General features: G+C 43.1%; 2 protein-coding genes and 1 long non-coding RNA gene across 5 annotated transcripts in view; 1 reads left to right on the top strand and 2 right to left on the bottom strand.

The window, feature by feature from the left end:
- LOC113948077 overlaps positions 1–9,990 on the bottom strand; it is a 269,176-nt gene extending 259,186 nt beyond the window's left edge. For all 3 annotated transcript variants that reach the window (XR_003527976.1, XR_003527974.1, XR_003527975.1), the window contains exon 1: positions 9,794–9,990. This is a non-coding gene — a long non-coding RNA (uncharacterized LOC113948077). The remainder of the gene's footprint in view (positions 1–9,793) is intronic.
- A 98-nt stretch (positions 9,991–10,088) lies between these two features.
- Positions 10,089–11,715, top strand: C1GALT1C1 (C1GALT1 specific chaperone 1). Its single transcript, XM_027645378.1, has 2 exons — positions 10,089–10,131; positions 10,526–11,715. The coding sequence occupies exon 2, from the start codon at positions 10,531–10,533 to the stop codon at positions 11,485–11,487; it is 957 nt and encodes a 318-aa protein (XP_027501179.1). The 5' UTR covers positions 10,089–10,131; positions 10,526–10,530; the 3' UTR covers positions 11,488–11,715.
- A 3,018-nt stretch (positions 11,716–14,733) lies between these two features.
- MCTS1 (MCTS1, re-initiation and release factor) lies at positions 14,734–20,735 on the bottom strand. Its single transcript, XM_027645379.1, has 6 exons — positions 20,607–20,735; positions 19,867–20,019; positions 19,064–19,161; positions 18,195–18,328; positions 17,100–17,167; positions 14,734–14,970 (listed from the first exon to the last, which is right to left on the bottom strand). Exons 1-6 carry the CDS (start codon positions 20,615–20,617, stop codon positions 14,889–14,891), a joined length of 546 nt encoding a protein of 181 aa, XP_027501180.1. The 5' UTR covers positions 20,618–20,735; the 3' UTR covers positions 14,734–14,888.
- Between the last annotated feature and the right edge of the window lie 2,088 nt (positions 20,736–22,823).

Here is a 22,823-nt window from a genome sequence, read left to right as displayed (position 1 = left end):
ATCCCAGAACTACAGCAAAGTCAGTGAAAAGCTTTACTTTGTTCACCTCGCTGTTGAACCGTCCCATTTGGCCATGTATGGAGGCAGGTACTGTGCTACTGCTGTCTAAGGAATTTATATCTACGGTCTGTCTTAACAGTAACAAAACTTAAATATCCCAAAACCCTAAGGCATTCAGGAAGCCTACAGTGCATCTGGCACTGCTCTCTGAGTGCAGCACTGCTGCTGCTCCACCATGTCCTCTACTCTGTCCCATCACATGTGTTGAGTGTACTCACCTGAGCTGTGCTTTGAACACCAACTACTTCTGACACCACCTTAGATGTTTTTCTTGTTCAAGCAACTCTGCAGCAATGCCTTCCTCAACAGCATTTCAGCCCTGCTGCCATCTCATCAGACTAAACGGATCAGCGGTTTCCCCAGAGTCTGCAGATGTGGGGTTTATTCTGAAAGGGCTTCTGATAAGCACTGAAGCCTCCTCTGTCATCGACCTCAGGAAGGATTAAAACCATTGAACATCTTGCAGAGAATTCTGTCTATGTTCAGCCAAGTTCCAGAGTAAGGTGTGCATGTGTCAAGCACAGGAGCCTAATAATTCAGTTGCAATGTCTTTAATGCTATCATTGCAAAGGGAAAGAACATTTTACCAGAGCAACAGAAGTCTGAGTTTTCAACATTGCCTGAAAATTGACAGAAAGCCCTACCCACAGGCTTTCCTTCAGAAGTTGCAAAGACCTTTCACTTTTCTTTAAAATTAAAAGAGCTTTCTGCTGTGCCACTTTAATGTCCTGTTTTTCACCATCTCTGCTCTGCCTACTCCTTCTGAGGGCTCTCCTTGCTTCCTTTCTGCAGATCTGGGTCCCCTTTGAGCAGCCTTTCCCTGTTCTAGCAGTTGGGAGAGGAAAAACACACTCCTCCCTTCTTATCTCTTCCCATTCCCCATCAGCAGTGCTCCCCTCTCTGCCCAGCAAACTGCCAGTGTGGAGCTGCCCTGTGTGTTGGGGGAAGAGCTGTTCTCAGTGGTACATCCTGTACCTTGGGTAGGTGAGAGAGACAACAGGAGAGCTGCAGTACTGTAGATGTTGGATGATTCTGTTCCTAAATACTCCTAAGTCAATCAATAAATATTGTGCAATAAATACAGAATAGACTCATTGCCCCATACTGAAAGTTTTGCCCAAGATTTAGAGATCCTACAAAGAGTTATAGCACAGGATAGTGAGGCCATCTATCCTACACAGGAGCATTTCCATTCATGAGAATTACAGGATCACCACTGATAAATGAAACAAATCTGTTAGTAGGGAGTTAGGTGACCTTAAGGAGAACATCACCTTTTAGGAAACTTATATCCATAAAACCCAAATTAGTGGGGTTAAAAGGTCTCACAGGCTTCCTGTGAGCCAAGTCATGAATGGAGATGAAGCACTGAGAATATTAATTTCCATGAAATTCACTGTCCTGGTTATATTTCTTACTGATTTAAGACATTTCTTAGAACTGTTATTTTTTAGTGATTATAATCTTGCAGGAAACCAGCCATAGGGCAGAAGGGACCTAATGGATCACTGAATCCAGCCTCCTTTTCTTGAAATTGTGCCATATATTCCCACTCACAAGACTTGCAAACTCAGGCTTTAAACTAGCAAGGCAGCCTGTTCCCAGTGCTCTATGGATATGGCCTTGCAACATAGTGCCCTGATGCTTAACTGGCTCTGTTGTGGCTTTAGCAAGTTTTATAGAATACTTACTGTCTTTACAGCTCTACCTGCAAAGCACTTCAAAAGATTCTCTGTTGAGACTTACCACAGTAAACCTGCTGACTCCATAATACAAATTCAAAGTAATTCCAGGTCAAACCTTTAATCAAAGAGACCTCTGTAAGCTTCTTCTCACCCTTATTAAAGAGATTTACAAAACCGTGAAGGAGGTTGGAGAGTTACTGATGTGCCATTTAAAAAGGCTCCATTAAGATTTGGGTATTTTTATCTTTTAGAAAAAAGCATTTGCAGATTATAACTCTAAGGAGACAATTATAAGAGCATTCTGAGAGTCTTTTCACTTGATCTATAAGAGGGAGAAATGGTACAGCAGAGTATAGGAAAGAAAATACACTGCCTAAGCCTTTTTTCTTGAATAGGATCCTAACTAGCCATGTCACAGCTGCAGTGAAGTGTCTTATGTTCCTGTGATTTATTACTATAAGGGCCACATCATCTGCCAAAGTGTGTTTGTAAGAAATTAAATGGTTTCCAAAGGAAACATTAGAATAAGGCAGATTTTAGATTTGCATTTTTACCCTGATTAGTGTCTGTGAAGCTCCTTTGAAAACTTTTGTAATAAGCACAAACACAAAATTATTGTCAAATGCAGTTTGAATTTGGGAAGGTTTCAGGAAGGAAGCCCAGTTACCCACAGAAAGAGATGAAGAGACTGTTTACAGGAGTGAGAATGCAGAACATTACTGAAAGAGAAAGGAAGTGGCAAACTTCCAATATGCTGAGCCGTGGACCCAATTGCTTTGTGTCTGACATGATGAGTTGTTCATAGGCCTGAGTTATTCCATCACCCTTTTAGCTTAGCCTTGGACACTAAGCCTCAAATCAAGTGTAAGTAACAAATTAAGGCTTGATCCTGCACTCTCAGTTCCCTTTGACTTCAAGCTGAGGAGGCAGAACAGTACTAAGACCTATATTAATGTTGATCATGGTGTCATTCCTGATGGATATCCAACCAGAAAAACCATCAGAGAAGAAAACTGCCACAATTAGCTACTGCAGGCAGACAATTTGGGACCACAGCAGAAAATGAAGCAGCAATATTTTCATTGATCCCAATAGCATCTGAGAACCTCAGAGTCAGCCCTTCCAAACTTGTTTGCATATGAGTGTTTCTGCCAACTTCTATCGACTTCTCAGTTTCAAAGGGAAAGAAATTTAACCTCACAGTAATTGTTCAGAGCTGTAAGATTGCTCTGTTTTCCTGCTCTAAGTCATAAAAACTGAGCACAACTGTAAAGAAGTCCCAACACTTCCATCAGAAAGACCTTGGGAATACACAATGTGAGTCTATTACACCTTTTTCTTTGTCATTAAAGTATGGAAAAGGCCAAAACAAAAAACAAACACATGGAAAAGGAAAAGTATGTAATAATCTAAACAGATTGGCAGGTTGTAACACTGGGTATTCTCTGAAGAATGACCAGAGGTTTACTACTACTAACAGGCCAAACAAACCTCTTGGTCAGTATTGTTTTGACTCATGTTGTATAAAACACCATAACAGCAGCAGTGAATAAAGACTGACATCTTGCTGGCCTAAAGAGGTGACTGGATTTTCAGATGTGTCAGGAGGTTGCTGGTGAATGGTATATTTCTCTTCCTATGCATTATTCCTACAGTCTCATTCCAATACCATGTACCAGAGCCTTTTCCTCATGCAGAGAAGCCAGGTAACACATGACAACCCATGGAAAACATTTCTGACAGCTTCTTTGACAGATGTTCAAGACACACTGTTGACATTCTATTTTTCACCTGCTTGGGATTAATAATTAACCCTGATTCAGCACTGAGAATCTTCTAACTTTGCTCTGATCAGGAAAAATCATGTTCAACTATGAGATGACTAGTATCATTAAAATTCTATTTCAGAGAACCGCTGTTAAGCGATAGTTTTGCTCCTCAAATTAGGAGAGAGGATTAATAATTGAATCCAAAGACCTAGTTATATATATTTGGTGGGTTTGTTTCATATTAGGAAGAATGGCTTGAGCAGAAATCCATTAAAATTTTTAGTATTCCCATGCTAGTCTAATTCTAAGCTTTTCTATTAAGTAGCACAGTCGTAATGGCATTAAACAACTTGAGCAGCAAAAACAGCACATAATTATCACTTTTAATTTAATCTTTTAGAGTGTGAATAGACACTGTACATCACTGACAATTCCTAAAGAGATTTTTCTATTCCTTCATAGCAGCTTCACATCCTCTTGTACTGATATAAGTGACCCAAGCATGTATAATTTTTTCCTCAAGAAAAAATCCTCAGAATAATGAGATAGCAAAGCCCAGAGGTGTAGCAATCAGCTACTACTTTATTTACCTTGAGGTAGATTTTAAGATATGAGCAGGAACTAGGGCACCATCACCCATGGACCAGCATATCAGCATCCCAAACTGTGAGTGTACTCTCCAAATTCTGAGCATGTTAGATATGGCACATATAAAAAAAAAAAAGTCCCACACAAAGAGTACAAAGTACATGGAAGCTCTATAGAAATGAGGGGAGAAGAGAAAAGACCATGCAGCACTGTAGCATCCCCTCCCTTGCCTCTCAATAGGGAGGTGCTGCCAGTGTGAACAGAACCAATATTCACTTCACAGCACTGCCATCCTCGGTGCCAGCCCTGCAGGGAGCCAGGAGCAGCACTGAGCATTGAAGGCTCAGGAATCCCCCAGGTGCCTTTCTCCTGGTGCCCCTTCAGCACAGGATTAAGCCTCTGGCACACTGTAGATACACCACAGTGCTAAGGAGCAGTGGCACCCTGGCACTGTGCATTTCTATACATTTGCTAAAGGGCTCCATAAAGGCCCACAAAAGGCAGAGCACGGGAGTGCTGTGCTTTAGTTGTTGACAGCAGAGCCTCTGCAAAAGGCTGCGGTGCAGCAGCTGCAGTAGCAGAAGGCTGTGCAAGTCACAAGTCTAAACACAGCCCACTATTTCCAAACCCAATGAAAGAAACCTTGGACAGGTTGGGCTGAGCCCCTGTGAGGCAACACAGCACTGCCAACATCTGTTTGAAAGAGAAAGAGGCTGAAATCTGACACATGAGTGATCTCAAACTCGGCAATCTCAGACCTTGTGTGCTCTCCTCTCTTGCCTGCAGTCTGTGCTTCTCGCTGCTCCCGAGCTAGTGGCACTGCTCACATCCCTGCTTCCCCAGAAAGCATAAAGCTTCTACACCTGATCACAGTGCTGGAGTGACAGCAGCCCCTCCTACACAGAACAAGCTTTCTTTCAGGGGTCCTCAGCAAACACTTCTTCCCCCACTCCAGGACCAGGCATTTCATGTCCATGGTGCGTCTCCTCTCTGATAAATCGCAGATCTACAGTTGCAGCACAGGGCTCTGAGTTCTGCTCTAACATCATTAGTAATTCCAGTTTGTTGCAAACACATATCTATCAGACATTTTTGTCTCTGCACATGCAACTCAGGAGTCTACTCTTTCAACATCGGTATCGGAAAGCAAATGTCTGCTTGGAGAATCTGATACTTCAAAACCTCCATTTCCTTGGCAAAATGAAGCGATGTCAACATTTGGTACAAGAAAGCATCTCATGGAAGCTACAGACATTCAAGCCTGTCAAATGCTCTGCTATATCCATCCTTCCTCTTTCTCCTCTTCCCTTAGTGGGCTGATAGCAACAGAACTTTACAGATCTTTCCATCTAGTAACAATAACCACTTACTCACCATAAGCCCTTTTACAATAAACTCCATGCCAGAAACTTTTGTGTCTCTCCAGGCTGCACGTCGCCAAACCAAGGCAATGTCAAAAAATTTTCTCAGACACCAGACCAGAATTCCTGTAAGCCAAAACACAAGCCTAGTCCTGTGCTGAGGCTCCATAAGCTGTTCATAAATCACATCAAGGCAGTGCCAGCAGAGCAAGGTTCCCCTTCTGGTTTCCCTGTGTGTCACAGGGCTGTCTCTGTCGCTGCTGCTCACAATGGTGCTTCTTAGCTATGCAATCTGACCCTGAAAAGCCATAATTTGAGACCATAATTTTCTTCAGAGGACCTTTTTCAAATAACCCCAGAATGACAAAACCAAGCTCCTTAAAGATGCAGCAAAATCACTTCATTACTGTTTCATGCATTTTATTTTAAAGGTCTATTAAGAACCCATTCTTTCTGGTAGAATGCTATTTTCATCTCCACTTTTCTTTTTTTTTCCTTTGGGAGCTTGAATATAAGATTTTCCTATCTCTGCCTTTTTTTTCTCATCTGTTTCTATTTGATCAATGATAATTCTTTCTTTCCTATGCTTCTAAGAGAGTTGACATTAAAATGTCTAATTCCTATTCTTTTTTTGTTGTATTTGTGCATCAGAGTCATTCACAATGATGTCAGCTCAGCTCTGGGCATTGTCTCTGCTAGTTCAATTCCAGCTGAATTGTTGGAGCTAGCAGGACATTAGCATTCACTTGATTGATTTAGCATATCCAGAGAATAAGATGGGGTTTGCATTCAGCTACACACATGAAACACTGAAGAAATTATAAAGCAATCCAAAGTTGGTAAGTTCTTTTGGAGTCACACATGTTTTGCTTCTCACATATCTTCCTGTGCTTGAGGGCACTATGTAAATAACAGCCATTTCAATGCCAAGCCCTTCCTTGACAGTGCTCATGGAAGAAAGAGGAAAGTGATTTAAAACTATTGTTTAACATAGTTATCAATTTAACAGATTTCAAGGGTAAAAGATCATATCATGCATTATCTCCTATAAATACAGGAGAATTTCATCCTGTAGTTCCAGAATTTTGTCCAACAACCAGTGAACACTTTTTCAGAAGTAAATACTTCAAACTGAGTTCTGAAATTAGTATTAATTATAAAGCCACTTTTTGGTTTTAAAACTTGCTTCCTTAGTCCAGTGCCTACCCCTGTGACAAGATCTTGGTGTTGTATGTGGCTCAGGATGCACATGACCTACAAAGGGTTCACGTCTTTCCGGATTCCAGATTTTGAGTGTGAAACTAAAATGAAGAAAAGGATGCAGGGCAAAAATTTCAGAAGGGGTGGTTAAAGTTTGGCTCAGGAATCCATTTTCCTCCAAAAAAAATGAGCAGGGCTCCATGAAGGGAATGAAGAAATCTGGCTTTATCTTCCTGCTAACTCAAATCTCCACCTGACTATTTTATGACTTCAGAACAAGGATTCCCAAACCTTCCAACAGCAGGACTGAAATCTCAGCAGACACGTTTGTTTGATTATGCCCTTTATGAGCTGAATGAAACAGTGGAAGGACCAGGTATGTGATGGAACAGTAATACTTGGCCTCTTCTTAAAAGCCCTTTTCCTGCAGTCTGTCTGTTGGTTCCAATGGGCTTTCAGCTATTCAAGGTGAGAGTTTGCAACCTTCAGACCATAACCACACTTGACTCTCTCTTCTGATAGAATCACATGGACAGGTAGAACCTGTGTGTTTTCCAGTAGCTTCAGCATTAAAACTATATGGGTGATGTGAGAGCAAAGTCAGCTGTCCCAGTTCAAACTTACCTTTGCATTTCTCTGAACTGCAACTGTATCTCCTGATTAGGGGTTCTTTCTGTATGACATATAGGTCAGCTGGTGTTTTAACTGCTCAGAAACACCTGCAATAGCTCTCCCCTGGCTTCAGTTACCTGTTCTGAATGTGTCTGTGCAGCTCTGGCCCAGCCTCCCTGCTGCACACGCAGAGAGACAGATGAGTCTGCTTCTGAGACAGTGGACACTCATTTGTGATCATTAACAAGCAGTCCCCATGAAAGATGACAACTCATGTGTCAGCTGAAACATTTCGCATTAATTGGAGCAAAGTTCCTATCAAATATATTTTGATAATAGCCAATCTCTCAGGGACATTTTGCACCACACAGTGAGAGCATGTTTTATGTCTTTCCTTGGAGGCAAGAAAGAGCACCAGAAGGCAAATGCAGCTGCAGCCAGCAAAGAAAGACAAACAGAAAACAGCAGGGAAACTGCTGTCTGTGGAGACAAGAAATGAGCCATGGAGCTCGTCAGCTCTGTCAGCAGTGCGGATCCTGGCACAGGTCTGCAGGTTCCAAAGGCTGCTATTTTTCCAGAGTGTGGTAGAGACCCTACAAAGGATCAGTAGGAAGTAAGGGATGAAACTGCCGCTAACAAACTTCTCCATGGACGGCAAGTCAGTACTCAAAGCTGAAATCTGGTGATATTCTGTATGCATACATGAGTGCATGTTCTAACACAAAACTAAAGCAAGGCCATTTGCCTTGATCACTGAGGTTTCCTGGTTCACTCCTACCGTGTGACTGAGCTTTCCTCACTTAACTTCCATCTTAGGTCTGGCTGTTCCTCAGTTATGACATTTGGCTGGTTCCCAGACAATGGCAGAATGACTTCAAATACTTATCTCCTGAAGTTCTTAAAAACAGTTGCTTGTAGTAATTTGAAATGGAGAGTTTACAGGAGTACACATGTCTAAATGAGCTCCAGAATACTTAACAATGGCTGTTGTGAGACCTTATGCATTCCTATGCCATTTCAGTCCTTTCAACACCAACCAACAATTTCAAGGAACAGAGAAGCCAGAGAGTCTCTCTGGGTTTCTAACATGCTTTACATGATGCTTAGACTTTCTCTTCACTTATCTGCTGCTGGATAAGAACAATGTTGAAAAGACATTAAAATGACAGTCAAGATCTGTAGCTACATTAGTCATTCTGTCAGAACATGGGAAAGAACCTCACTGAAGTCATGCAGGAAAACAATTTGTTGAAGCATCAGCTGAAGCGGCGAGTCGCAACTCACTCAAATCTCTTGAAAGCACACGAACAAGCAAACTGCTGAAGCCCTGAAAGCCACAATTGATTCTGCAAACAGGAGATACATAAAACAAACTGAACTCACCTCCAGTCTCTGCTGTGTGATAACAATCTGAGTGTCCACCTATTTTATACCTTGAAAGCAGTCAAGTAGGAAAATATAGGATGAGTGATGTTCCCTCAGTGCAGTGACAGAACTGCCCGTACAAGCTGACAGTACTTTCTGCCACCCTGTGTAATTGGTGTTTAGTTCCACTGAATGGAGCCATTCTGGACATGCACTGATCCAAACAAAGTAACTATTTTGTAGCATTTTTTCCTGAACCTTGAGCAGTGCATCCCTAGGCCCAGAAGAGTTAAGCAATTGATGGTCTTACAGATCTCTTTGCCAAAGAGAACATCCTTAAGCCTTGAAGTCTACGGTACAGCCATGAGCCTAAAAAAAACATCCTAACCTGAATAACTGAGGCTGTGAGGAACTCAGACAGATGCCAGAAAATCCAGATCAGCTCAATTGTAAACTGACTTAAAGAAAATCCACTACGTTCATCCAACCAGGGCATACCTTACAATATAGGGAAAACCCATACAGGACTTTATCCTAACCCCTGTGGTGGCCTAAGACTACACCACTATCAGCTCATAAAGAGATAAAACATGTAAAACATTTATTTTTCCCCAAGAGGGTGGTGGAAAAGGGATCAAACTGTTGGTCAGTGATGCTTTTTCAAATCAGGTGTCACCTGTAAGTTCTTGAGAGACAATATGTAGAAAGAGATTTGGACAATCCGGAGCTCAGGAACAATTATCACTAAAGAAAAGAAAGAGTAGAAAATAAAATTTTGGTTTTACTCTAAAGATTAACCATATTACCATCCTTGAAGCACTGTTTATTGCATTAGTTTGGAAATTTAGGGCAGTATATTATTCATGATTTCAATCTGGATATATTTGAGCTATTGATATATCTGATATTATATGATCCTGGATATACTGGATATATTTGTGTTGATCCTGGGTATGGTTTAGTGCCTTTGTTGGGGTCTCTCCTCGGAGGCACCGGCTCGAGCTGTTTCTGTGTTACCGTGCCGTGAATAAACCGCTTTATGGAGCGAGACATCCGAGACTCTGCTGTGTGAGGAAACCTGGGGTCGAGCCCGTGAGGAAACCCGGTCCAACTGTGCGAGTGGGGTGTGCGGGGGGAGCCAAAGCGGGGGTACCTCGGGTCACCGGAGCCGCCGCTGTGAAGGGGCTTCGGTCCCAGCGGTGACAGTGTCCGGCGTCGGGAGCGTGGCTCCCAGAGCGTCTCGGGGACGGGCGGACCGGTAAGTTTCTTTAACAACCGCGCCGGCACAGCAGGGTTGGCGCTTCTCCCCGGGGGACACCGGGGACACCTGAAGGGGGGGCGGGCGAGGGCTCCGCGAGGGCTCCGCGAGGGCAGGGCTGCGGTACCCCCCTCTCTCCGCCAGGCGGCGCCCCCGCCCCGGGCGCGCGCGGGGCCCAGAGCGGCCGCGCGGCGCTTCCGGCGGCGCAGGAAGGGGCGGTGCGCGCGGCTCCGGTGAGCGGGGCGGGGGCGGCACCGGGACCGGCGGGACCGCGGGGGGCTCGGGGGGCTCCGGGGGAGGAGCGGGCGGGGCCCGGCCTCCCGGAGCGCTCCCCGGGAGCGCGCGGGCCGCGATGTGGCGGCGGCGGGGCCGGGACCACGCCATCCCGGCGGCTGAGGGGAGCCGGGGCACAAGGCTCCCCCCGCGGGGTCTGTGGTACCGTTAGCGGTACCCAGAGCCGCGACAGGGAACCTCTTTATTGCCACCCCTTCCACCGGCCCTGTGCCGGTGCGGGAGGTCAGGGAACTGCAGCTGGGTTTGTAAATTGCAGAATGAATTAGAACCGTATGGGCTAGTGCTCTGGTGCACTTAATTCCTGTAGGGTCTCACGGTGCGTCTCTTTCCTAGGAAAAATGATTTCTGAAAGCAGCTCCTTCGTGAAGGGCATGGTGCTTGGAGGAGCCTTCTGCATGTTGGTTACACTACTGGGGCACATCAAGGTGGGGCACGGGACCAAAGCGCGGGACCACGAGCACCATCACATCCAGGCTCCCGACAAAGAGGATGTCTTAAACCTTTCTGAGGGTGAACGTATGGAGCTTAGTAAAAGTATCCGTGTTTACTGTATCATCCTTGTCAAACCAAAAGATCTGGGGCACTGGGCTGCAGCAAAGGAGACCTGGAGCAAGCACTGCGACAAGGCAGAGTTCTACAGCTCTGAAAATGTCAAAGTGTTCGATTCTGTGGCCCTCAACACAAAAGACATGTGGGTGATGATGAGAAAAGCTTACAAGATAACCTATGAACGCTACAAGGATGAATTCAGCTGGTTCTTCCTTGCGTATCCAACAACATTTGCTATTATGGAAAATCTCAAGTACTTCTTACTGAGGAAAGACCCCTCTCAGCCTTTTTACATCGGCCACGCTGTGAAATCTGGTGACCTCGAGTACGTGGATGGCGAGGGAGGAATCGTCTTAAGCATCGAGTCACTGAGACGACTCTCCAGTGTTCTTGAAGACCCCAACAAGTGTCCGGAGCAGGGAGGTATGATTTGGAAACTCGCCGAGGACAAGCAGCTGGCGATCTGCCTGAAGTACACGGGGGTGTTCGCTGAGAACGCGGAGGATTCGGAAGGAAAGGACGTCTTCAACACCAAATCCGTGGGCGCCCTCATCAAGGAGGCCATGGCCACCCACCCGCAGCAGGTGGTGGACGGCTGCTGCTCCGACATGGCCATCACCTTCAGCGGGCTGAGCCCCAGCCACATGCACGTGATGATGTACGGGGTGTACAGGCTGCGGCCCTACGGACACACCTACAGCGATGCCCTCGTGTTCTTGCCCCCGGAGGGCTCGGACAACGACTGAGGTGCCACCAGGGGAGGAGTGGGGTCGGCTCATCTCGCGACACTCGTTGGTACTGACACGTGCTGGTACTGCTGTACAGGTTGTTTTTGCACACTGAGGGTTGGGAAAGGTCTTAATTTCAAAAGTGGAAGGAGAAATTTTTTTTTTTTTCTAAATCTTTTATACGGAAATGCTTCTGGCTTTTGACAGAGCCAGAGTGAAATGATAAAAAGAAGTTGTTAATGTTTATAATGAAAGGGAATTAAGTTTATACGGGGGGGTTTGTACATGTAAATATTTATTAATGAAAATTCAAATGAAGTTTAGTCTACTCTTACAAATATATTTTTGCAAGACTTTGATTCTCTCAGTTCTTCCAGGCATTTCTAGAATGTCTTTTTATCTTTCTAAAATATACCAATAAAACTGACTACAGATTCAGTCTCAAAGACTAACTTTAAGATGCTTCTGTTATTCTCAACTACACAATAGCTTCAGCTACATTGTTTTATCAGTTGCTGCTTTATGTACAGCCTCCTAACCCAGTAAGGAATTATCAGGAAGCAAGGTGGCAAGAAATCCTTTAGGAAGTTGCAGCATAATCATATCAAGTGCCCTTTGGACTGCTGTTTCTAAGCAGACAAAAGAAAGAGATAACTGTATTTGAGTAAGTATTAATGTGGTCAGAGAGCCTGTTTGCACAGGAGTAATTGCTCATTTAAAACTTCACTCCACCTATAAGTGTATTAGAATAAAGGTTTGGTGTTATTTCCACTCATGTTAGTGGTGCTAATAGTGTTTACAAGGAAGTAGATGGTTAATTGTCAGTAAAAATGTAGATACATTTACAGAGGCTTTTAACATGAAGATGCAGAAAGAGCAGCACATGCTTGCACTCCCACCCTTGGAATTTTATGCGACACAGGTAACACAACAAAACAACCTGCAGAACTCCCCATACTGGGGTTGGGGGGGGTGATGGGGTTTGGGTTTGTTGTTACAGTTTTGTGGGGGTTTTTTTGGGTGGTGGGAGGATGGGCACAGGGGGGGTGGTTGTTTGGATTTGGTTTTTTTGGTGTTTGGGTTTTGTTTTTTTTTACAACTGAGGCTCAAGTTACTGGGTCACACTCTCTTCCCCTCACAGCATGTGCAAATAAACAGCACTTCAGTATTTACTCCATTTAGAATTCACTGACCTGACATGGGTGCTTCAAGACTTAAGGTATTACATCTATCTGCTACATCTGGGACTATCACAGGCTTTGTTGGTACTACAATATTCATAAAACACCGGAGAAGATGGTGTTATCTCACCTTTAACAGACTGCTGTGACACCCTACCCTGAGCTGCAAGGGGGCAGGTGGGAAAGTGAAACAGCTGCTTCAACTTGTTGAGAATATCCACATCTTGGTTTTTTTTGGTTTTGTTTTAAGCATTAGGTCCTTCCTTTTTGACAAGAAGGGTAAGACAACTGCTGAGACCCCCTGACAAGCTCCCACAGCTCAGCTGTTTCTCATCCTGTCAGTCAGAGCTCAGCTGAAAGAGCAAGACAAAAGTCCATAATTGCTGCTAAAACCTATATAAAACCTGTATTTTTGATGTTTTGCTAAACTGATAAACAATTTAAGCCTAATTTGACTTGTATCTTCTTACAGAATAATTTATAAAGGTTGGGAATTCACTGTTGGGAATACTTTGACAGAACCAGATGAAGAAAGTAAAATTTTGATTTCAGTGTTTCTGATATTAAAGACAGTTCTGACCCCCCCACAACAACAGCAGTCATAGGAGAAAGGGTGGCAGTGAACAATTCAAATGAGAATAAATCTCATTTGTCACAGATTTGAGAGGTACTGTAAAACAACAGGAGGAGACAATGCAAAGGGAAAAAGCCACAGAACACAAGGCTAGCTTGTTTTACACAAGAAAAAGAAAAAACAACACTGAAGCACAAACTGATTTCACATAGCACTAACCAGGAATTAGTACATTCATAGTGGGACCTTTAAGATGCATAAAAATGTCCATCAGCATTCTGAAGTTCTGAGGTTTGATGAAACTTTTTCTGCTACACTGCTTAAATTGTGTCTTCCTACATTGATAGTTTCAGATTTACCCTGTCATTTTCAGAAGTACAATCTCGTAAACAATCTTACAGGAAAATTTTAAAGTAGCACATACTAGGTAATATATTCTGTCTCCCACATTTTAATTTGGCTTTAGAATCAGATGGAGAACTCCTTGGCCACTCTCTTCTGTGAAGGTCCCAGGGTGGGGAAACCAAACATGCAGAACAGCACCGAGACAAGGCACGGGCACACAAAAGTACATTCTGCCATTGCACAGTGCATGTGTTAGAACAGAGACTTGAAATATTAATAAATGCTCCCAGAGACAGTTATGAGTGGTAGACCTTAAGGTTTCCTTAGTTTATTACATGATTCCATTTTTCCATAGGCATAGCTTTGGGTATGCAGTTGCTGAACAAAGGGTTGGGTTATCCAGACAAACACACAGTGCTCCTGAACCCATTCTGTAGCTGCAGGTACGTGTGGCAGTGTGCACAAGCTGAGATCTCTTGAAGTTCCACCTGAAGAAGCTGCTCCTGGCTACACTGATAACCATGGTTTCCTATCATGCCTTTATCTAACGGTGATTTTGCTTCTGCTCCTAAAATAAGGCGGCAAACAGGGAGTAGAGAGCGTCAGGCACCGGGGTGGCACACGCTCCGTTTGGAGCCTGCCCACCACTACTATAAACTCCACTACAAGGAGAGCAATCTCAAAGTGTTGGCAGGTAGAAATCTGAACATAGGTATAGTCTTCAGATATGAACCAGCATAAAAGAATTTCTAGTCCACATATCAGTCTAAATTCATAAATCCGATACAGATAAATGCATATTAAAAAAGAGAAAATCCTTAAGTAAAATGAAGTTAATGCTGTTAATAAGTTAAAAAATAATGTCAAAAAAAATGATTTCTCCACATTCAAGAAACACGTAGACTAACAAGATGTTAATCAGAAGAAAAAAATCTGAAATGTTTCAAAGGTTTTAAAAACTGTATTTATATTTCACATACACTTTATATTACTCCTTTAGAAGAGCATAAAAATGTAAACATTTCTTGGCTTTTTCCTCCTTTCTGTTTGAAATAGTCTACTCACAGTCCATGCAGAATCTTTCCACCAGGTATCTTCAGTCACTGAAGACTTGGGTTTAAGATAAAACAAAATAACTGTAATAAAAAGAAATCTAGAAAACTATTGTAGCCTAACAGTACTTTTGCATTCACGTGATTTATTTAGCATAGCCACAGAACAAAATAATTTGTACATTCAGTCACATTAAAAACAAGGAATTACAAAGCAGTCCACATTTAATCTAAGTGCATTCCTTTGGAGTAACAGTTCCTTTTGTTTCATTTGTATGTCTTCATATGCCAAAGGCCATCATTTAAATAGTGGATATTTTCAATACCAATCCCTTTGTTGACCTTCTCACTGTGGAAGGAGGAAAAAGGTACAAAAGTATTAGATAGGTGAAATATTAGAGCAGTATAAAATATAACATTTAAAGTAGAAAGTGCAGCATTTGTCAGCTGGAAGGGGAAAAGCTAATAATCACAAAATCATTATCTTCAACTGCAGGTGGACAAGAAACAATATTTGTTATTACATTTGCCCACATTGCTGACTGATAAGAGGACAATATTTGCCTTCCACATTTTGTCAACAGCCTTCCACAGTATTTTTGCTGCGTCTTTGTGGGAGACAGTTCTTCAGACTTCTGCCACTTCCTTTAATTTTTAGCATTTCTCTACCAAAGTAGCACAGCAGTTGTGAGTCTCCCCCTCCCAGCACAAGAGGTGGTACAACATGACTGGAATGTGAAATTTGACAAGTTCTGGTTCCAAGTGTGCCACCAACACAATCAAACACAGGTGAGTTGCCTTGCTGCTGGTTGCAGGTCATCTACCCACTTAAGAAAGAATTAAAAATGCTAAATTTATGTGCCAAGGACTTGCAGCATGTTACAAACATACCATCCTCTGTAGTATTGACTCTGTATCTTTCAAGTCATGTTATCTTTTAAAAATTTTTAGTCTGTGTCTCTGCACTGAATTTGTGTTTACGATTTTTCCAGTACATTACTCCACCGAAAAAAAAAAAAATTAGTTTTGTCACAATAAACAAGACAAATCTTATCATTCTAGGAGTGAGAACAAGTTTCATTCCCCTGGAGAATATAATTTACTGTATTCACACCAAGTGTTCTATTACTTACACAGCTTGTCCAAAAGTAATCAGGAAGGAAAATGCTCCTAGCCCAGAATTAACACATTAATTATTGTAATCACACCGAGAGACTGAAATCACACTGTTCCACAATGTTCTGGTTTAACCAATGTCACACAAAAAAGCAGCCAACAGGCTGCAGAGATCAGTATCACTTTGTTTTCCTCTCCAGTTCATCATAATTCTCACAGGAACAGGATATTCAGCTGCAAGGCTGCTGAATTTGAAGTTAGGATTAGGAACACAGATAACCTTGGCTTGCAACGATCACAGTATATCACTGCACACTTAGGCCTGGGACACTTTAGTAACTTTTCTTTCCACTTACTCTTGGAGTATTTTGAAGCACTACAAAGAATCCTGAGAGATATAATTTCTCAACAGCTACAGCAGGTCCAAGTCCAGGTTGCTCCAGTCCCACTCTATCCCTGTCCTTGTAACACATTCCCTCTCTCCCTCGTGCTGCCACCATTATGACTTGGGACCATGGAGTCACCCAGCACAGGAGATGATCCTGCTGAGCATTATCCCCATAGAAAAGAGTGACTTGTTTTCATCAAAATCAGCTTCCTCACTGCCACAAATGGCACACAGGGCTGGAACCAACCAGCCCAAACCCTCTGGGTGCCCCTCACATCCTGCTGCAAGACCTTACAGAACTTGAAACGACAAGGTGATTTAGCTACTTACAATATTGCACTGTGTGAAAGCCAAGAACAACCAGCACCCATTTCCATTTTCTATCCCTTTTCCTTCTCAAATAATTTTCAGTTTATCCCCTGAACAGACCTCTACATTTCACAAAAAGCTCAGATAAGCCAGTCAGCACATCAAGCAGGAACGCTGCATGTGGGTACAGGGCAGGCCACAGAGGAAAGCCCAGACAGGCAGCCAAACACCAGCATGGCTTCAGTCTCCCTGTCCCTGCACACAAAAATCACTTCAACATTTTCAATCCTCTCAAATCCAAATTGCAACTCTTGCCCAGCTCAGGTACTTGATACAAATACAAATATTTCTTTGTTCAACGAGATCTTTGACAAGGTATGATCAGAGCTCTAGAAATACTAACATTCAGCAGTAATACTAATGCTGTGCACCTTAAAATCCATATTCACATGAAATTTGATTCCAAATAAATACAGAAGATATTCCCTGCCTCCTCTTCTCTCCCGGAATTCCAGTCAATTAAACAAAATCTTAAAAAACTCTGTATTTGAACAGCATGTGCTGCAACAGTGATGCAGTAACCTTGACAGTGCTGCTTATATTCCAAACTAACATTAAGAATAATGACGTGGGACAGGTTATATTTCAATTTTTAAAACACTTACATGTCCTCAGCTGACATCTTCATTACTCCCACACATAATGCATGTTGTTTTCCCTCTGCCATTATTGCCTACAAATTACTGCTAAGGAAAACAGATTTCTTTTTAAACTACTTCAGAAAAGGAAAAGCAATATGAAGAAACGACTTCCAAAACACTTTCAAAAGCCCACGTTGAACTTTTACCCCTTTAGTAATTCTAAAGCTGCAGCTCTTAAAGATAAACAAAACAATGCACTGCATTTAACAACTGAATCACAGTGTGTAGAACAAAGCATGTATTTATGAACTTGGAACAGCAATTACAGAAAAAAAAAGACTCCCAGCACTACACTGCATGTCTTCCTTTGTGCCTATCACAGAGATGACAGTCTCTCCTTTCTGGAACAAAATGGCACATGTTTGTGGGGCCATTTCACATTCCAAGGCACAGAAGAATTGGGACAAGAATTTAAAAAAACAGAAGTACTGAAATCAGATGTGTCTTTTTCAGTCTAGCAACACATGGTGCCAACAGCTGATCTTTTCCTACAGCATCTATCTAACAACACAAGCAGCACAGCTTGGTGTTATTAATGCTGTATTTGCTCAGGGTTTCCTTTCTCAGTAATACAACGAGGAGTGAATTAGCACTTTCCTCATTTCACACTTGCTAACTTCATCAGACACAGAGAGCAAGTCCTGACTACAGTAAAGCTGATCCTTAACATCTTTCCAAATTCCATAGGAACAGGAAAGAATTCTTCTTTAACTGAAAGGAATAAAAGATTGACTATGGAGGCAGGGGACAAATTACACTGCACCTCATCTACTTTTACAGTTCTGCATAAAATCACCAAGGAGCTCCACTTACCAAGGAGATTAATGGAACAGCAACCTACCCAACAGTAGAGCAGGAACAACACAGTAAGTAAAAAAATAAGAACAATGTAACCTTGCCAAATAACATCTAAACCTCTGCAGCTCTTTTCTGATTACTGGTTATTTCATGAAATCCTATTAAAATCCAAAGTAATCCAGATTATGATCAGCTGAGAATACAAGACTGGAATCTAACTGGTCTCACAGCAGGCAGTAACTCATAGTTAAAGAAGGATACAACGACAGTGTCGACAGCAGCAGGGTAAAGCTTTGCTCCAGGAGACGTCAGGCCAGGGCACATTATATTGGCTCCACTCAGGACAAATTTAATGGCTCCTTTATCAACCTGCTGATGTGGCAGAATAAACGGGTCTAGGAGGGGAAAGATACAGCATTACAGTTAATACAGGAAGATGACAACAGGAATAACTCATTACCAAGTCAGTTTAGAGGGGGCAATTAGATACACAGTGTGCTGTGAGGGCAGGAAGTTTGACAATCACCAGGGCTCCTGCTGGGCTGTACTGTCCCAAAAGGACACAAGTGCTGTCCCAAAAGGACACATCTTTTACCTGAGAATCAAAGGTAACCCAGCACTACAGGCCTATGCCTCCTGCACATTCACAGACCCACACACTGAGTAACAATTTTAACAAATTCCCACAGGGAAATAAATCTCTCAAGTGCCCAGATACTCAGAGGTCTTAAAAAAAAAAAGAGATCTCAAATCCCTCAAATGTACTCTTACAAATTAACCTAATATGAAAGAGAAACAGTTTAATGTTAAGAGGACAAAATAGGCAAAGATGGACAAAATTCATGAAAGCTGTCAGCTCTCCAAGCTGTCCTTCAAGTGCATGCACCCTCCTGAAGTATTTCCAGCACTGGGATTTGACTGAATAACATTTTTTTGGATTCAAATCAGAGTAACACAATCAAGCAGAACAGCAAGAAAAATAATGCAACAGTAAACTGTAAAAAGTAAAAAGCATGCAGCCTAAGTTTCTACAGGAGGCAAGTACAGATTACATCATTAAACCCATTACAGATCACAAAATATTTTTTTCATCCTTCTCTTCCCAGCACTTCCACCCTCAGAAAACTTACATTTGTGAAGCAACCTTAGCGTGGGGTAAAATATCCCTTCTCTTTGCCTGAAGAACAGCAACTCCCCATTCACAGTGAGGATTTCTATATGTTCATGACTGCAAGATTAAAAAATAATTATTCCAATAGCTACTTAAATCCTTCTACAGTTTAAATGAAATATTTCACTTCACAGAGTCTGGTCTATCTTGGCACCTGAGAATTAAGACAGTCAATTAGCAAGAAAATATAAAACTAAAAATATTATCTTTTTGCACGGCTTATTCTTCAACAATGGTCTCCTGCTCACTTCCTTCCCCTTTAAAAAAAAAAAATCTACAGACAAAATGCACAAATTGCATTTCTTTGGGGTTTTTGAATGTAGTGCAAAGGGTGGATAAGGAGAAAGAGTCAGCAAAAATGTACTAACCCTCTATCCAGAAAAACATTAAATAATCGAGATAACATATGGAAGCCCAAAAATTGTAAAAAATGTTACTGGAAGGTATCCAAACAAGTCTGAACTTCCATACCCATAAAGCTGAATGTTTCCCTTCAACAACAGGCTAATCCTTGGGCAGTCCCTGAACACACTGCACGTTCACTACTAGGCAGCAGTTTTCTGTTCTTCAAGCATCCTACAACAGCAAGTGCCTTCACGAGCGCGATGAGCACATGTAAACTTTCTGGCTTGGCCATAACTTGGACTATTAGCTATTAAGATATGACAGATGCCTTTCAAAAACAGCAGGTTCATCTACTCTACAAAGTCAACACATAAAGGAAGTACCTTAAAACCAAAGCTCAAGAGAGAAGAAACTTACCATCTTACTATTTTGACCGGGTCTTTCTTTGGCATGATTTGGTTTAGCCATGGTTCAATAACAGGAAACTGGTCTATCAGTTGATTCTTGATACCTTTAATAACTGAAGTCTTCAGCTGGATACAGTTTGATACATTCTCCTTTTCATCAAATCTGTAAAGTGAGTGAAAGTTTTTCAAAAATGCACAATTTACTGACTGAACAATGCTGTATTTGCAGCATTCTTCAGAAATGTTTATATATTCAATACAGAACAGCACATCAACTGTCCAACTTTCAAATCCAGGATTTCATGAGACCTAAATTTGTCTCCTGGGAACACTGGGCAGAGGGGTGGTAGGGGTGCCCCACTAGGGCTGTCTTCATCCCTAAACTTTGTGGATATCTCCACAAAACGTGTGTTTAAGCCCCACAGACACACAGTGTTATTTCACTCAACTCCAAGAGCACTTTGCTGGCAACACAAACGCCCAGAGCCCTGTTGGGATGCGAGCCCCTCACCTCCACCACACAAGTACGAACGGCGCTTTGTGCCACCCCGAAGTTGAGACAAAATGACTCAGCTCCCTCCGGAGGGTTTCCCATTTAACAACCGATTGCCCGAGGCAGAGCCGGGGCCGCGCTGCCCGAGGAGGCCGCGGGGCCGCTCCCGAGCAGGGCCGAGCCCGGGGCTGAGGGGGCGCCGGGCCCGCCCGGACCCTTCCCCTTCCCCCGCCCTTCCCGGCCCCGGCCACACTCACTTCTTGAACATCCTGCGGGCGGAGGGCGCCGGGCGGGGGCCGGGGCCGGGCTCCCACAGCCTCGGCGCTGCTCACACGCGGCTCCGGCCGGGCCGTCCCTCGCTCCGCGCCCGCCGGAAGCGCCGCTCCATCCCCGCGGAACGGGCGGGGCTCCGGCAGCGCCTCCCCGAGCACCCCCGGCACCAGCGCGGCCCTGCCCACGGGAACCAGCGGCTGGATACCTGCGGGCACGCCGCCGCTCCGACAGAATAAATCCTTTAGCTGAGTGTCAGAGTGCTCGTAGCTACTCACGTCATTTAGACACGAGATGTGTTGAACAGGAAAAAAACGCTGCCACCTGCAAACCAGCAGAGGCAGAAGCTGTCGGCCCGCCAGCTTCAGAACAGGACACGCGATCCTGTCACCAGCATTCTGGAAATAAAAGGGGGGGGGGGGAGCAAAACAAAAAAGCGTTTCTTGTCAAGCAGCAGATACTGGAGCCGGCCAGGGAGTCAGTCACAAGTGACAGTGCCACATCCTTCAGTAGGGAGTGGGAGCAGAAGCCTGGTTTGCAGAGATTTCAGCTGCCAGGCAGAGAGATGGGCTGTGGGGGGGACAATTATGGTCCACAGTGTTTATTAGAATCACATTAGATTTTGCTTGGTGATGGCTCCAGCAATCGTGAATAGAAAACCACAGACAGAGGGAATTTACCACACTGCTTTTTCACCCTCTGAGGAGCAGACATGAATGTGTTTGTTCTCTAGGCGGGTGGCTGCTGTATAAGCAGACATACAGGTGGCCATCCTTTCTTTTTAGAGTCATGGCTTTTTAGAGTCCCTTCACTGGCGTAAAGGGAAGGGAGGAGAGGACATAAAACACCAGGTTATCATTATGCCAACAACCAAGTTCTTTTTTCCACAGAAAATTATGAAATCACCTTTGATACTAGAACAACTAATTAAATCCTAAGAGTTACAGCAGTCATACAAAGTAAAATCAAGCTTTATATGTGGTATCATCTATTCAACTAGTGAAGTACAGCATCAGGAACACACTAATAACTTTTTAAGAGGATAGGAATGAACTATGGCATTACATAAATAGTCAGGCATTTCACTCATAAACGCCACCTCCACCTACTTTGAAACATCACTAAAAATACTGAGTTATAATCAAGAATTCAATTATAACTGAAACACAATGACACTGCTCATGCCCAGATTAGAAACTGAGAACAGTTTATCACACTGACAAACTATATCATGCATTTTTGGTGCTCCTTAGAAAAATCTTCATTAAATAATACTTTACCATGTAAACAATCACATTTTTAAAAACTGTACTGAAAAATTCATCATACTTCCACCTCAGATGTTAAAAAAAAAAGATAAAATTCTACCCTTCCTGAGGACTGTAACCACCTGAGCAATGGTTTTCATGCCTGCCTAAACAAGCAAGATTAGTCCCTAATTTTCAAAAATGGCATTTGGCAATAGGAATGCCTTACCTCCATTCTTTTACTATCTTAAAGCACTTGGACCACTGGTTCCCTTCGGGGCTGAGCTAACATCGAGTCTGGTGTCACCTTTTCCATCTTCTCTTCCAAATATTTTTTGCTGGTGTAGCTGCAGACTTCAGGGTCAGGTAATGGCTCACCCAATCTAAAAGTGCTTGTACAGAGGATTTTTGAAGAAGGCTCCAAGGACCTGGACTGGACTTCTGTAATACAGCTCTCCATGTTACTGTTCAGCCTCACCACCAAGAAACTGGAGACATTTGCTCTGGTTGCAGTGTCACTTTTAAGTACAAGAATTTTAAAAGCACTCTACCTGGACAGGACCGACAAAGCAAGGGGCATATCCAGCAAATGGCATTACGACCCTTCCAGCCCTGAGAAAAACCACCCCTCAGGACCACATGCTAAATAGAAAGGATTTAAAATCTCTTCTCCCATACGTTTGGGGGGAGAAATTGTCACACCTGGTTTCTTCGTGGATCCCCAGCACTTTACATTACAGTCACCTGCTCTTCCATATCCCGGAGCTGCATATTCTGACTGATGGGACACACAGTCACTGACTCCTGGATAGGATAGCCCTTTTGCACCTCCAGGAGAAGGGGCACTTAATCATGTCTCCTCTTTTTTAAATCTAATCCTTTCAACAAACCAACAATCTGTAGAAATTTTGTATCTCTTGCAGCTCTACACTCCTTACCTAATTTGGCTTAAGTGAA

The sequence above is a fragment of the Corapipo altera genome, unplaced genomic scaffold (genome assembly GCF_003945725.1).
Source record: "Corapipo altera isolate COAL_440 unplaced genomic scaffold, ASM394572v1 65, whole genome shotgun sequence".
NCBI classification, from domain to species: domain Eukaryota; kingdom Metazoa; phylum Chordata; class Aves; order Passeriformes; family Pipridae; genus Corapipo; species Corapipo altera.
The sequence above is the reverse complement of the archived record's forward strand: the minus strand, read 5'-3'. Positions and strand labels throughout refer to the sequence as shown.

Bases quoted from the DNA above. Each gene is read 5' to 3' on its own strand.
- C1GALT1C1 (XM_027645378.1), top strand. From the start codon at position 10,531: ATGATTTCTGAAAGCAGCTCCTTCGTGAAGGGCATGGTGCTTGGAGGA.
- MCTS1 (XM_027645379.1), bottom strand. The intron at 18,329-19,063 runs GTAAGTTTTCTG...TTCCCCTCCTAG, and splicing joins GCTAAGGTTGCTTCACAAAT to ACCCGTTTATTCTGCCACAT. The intron at 14,971-17,099 runs GTAAGTGTTTTA...CTCCTTCCACAG, and splicing joins AAGATGTCAGCTGAGGACAT to TGAGAAGGTCAACAAAGGGA.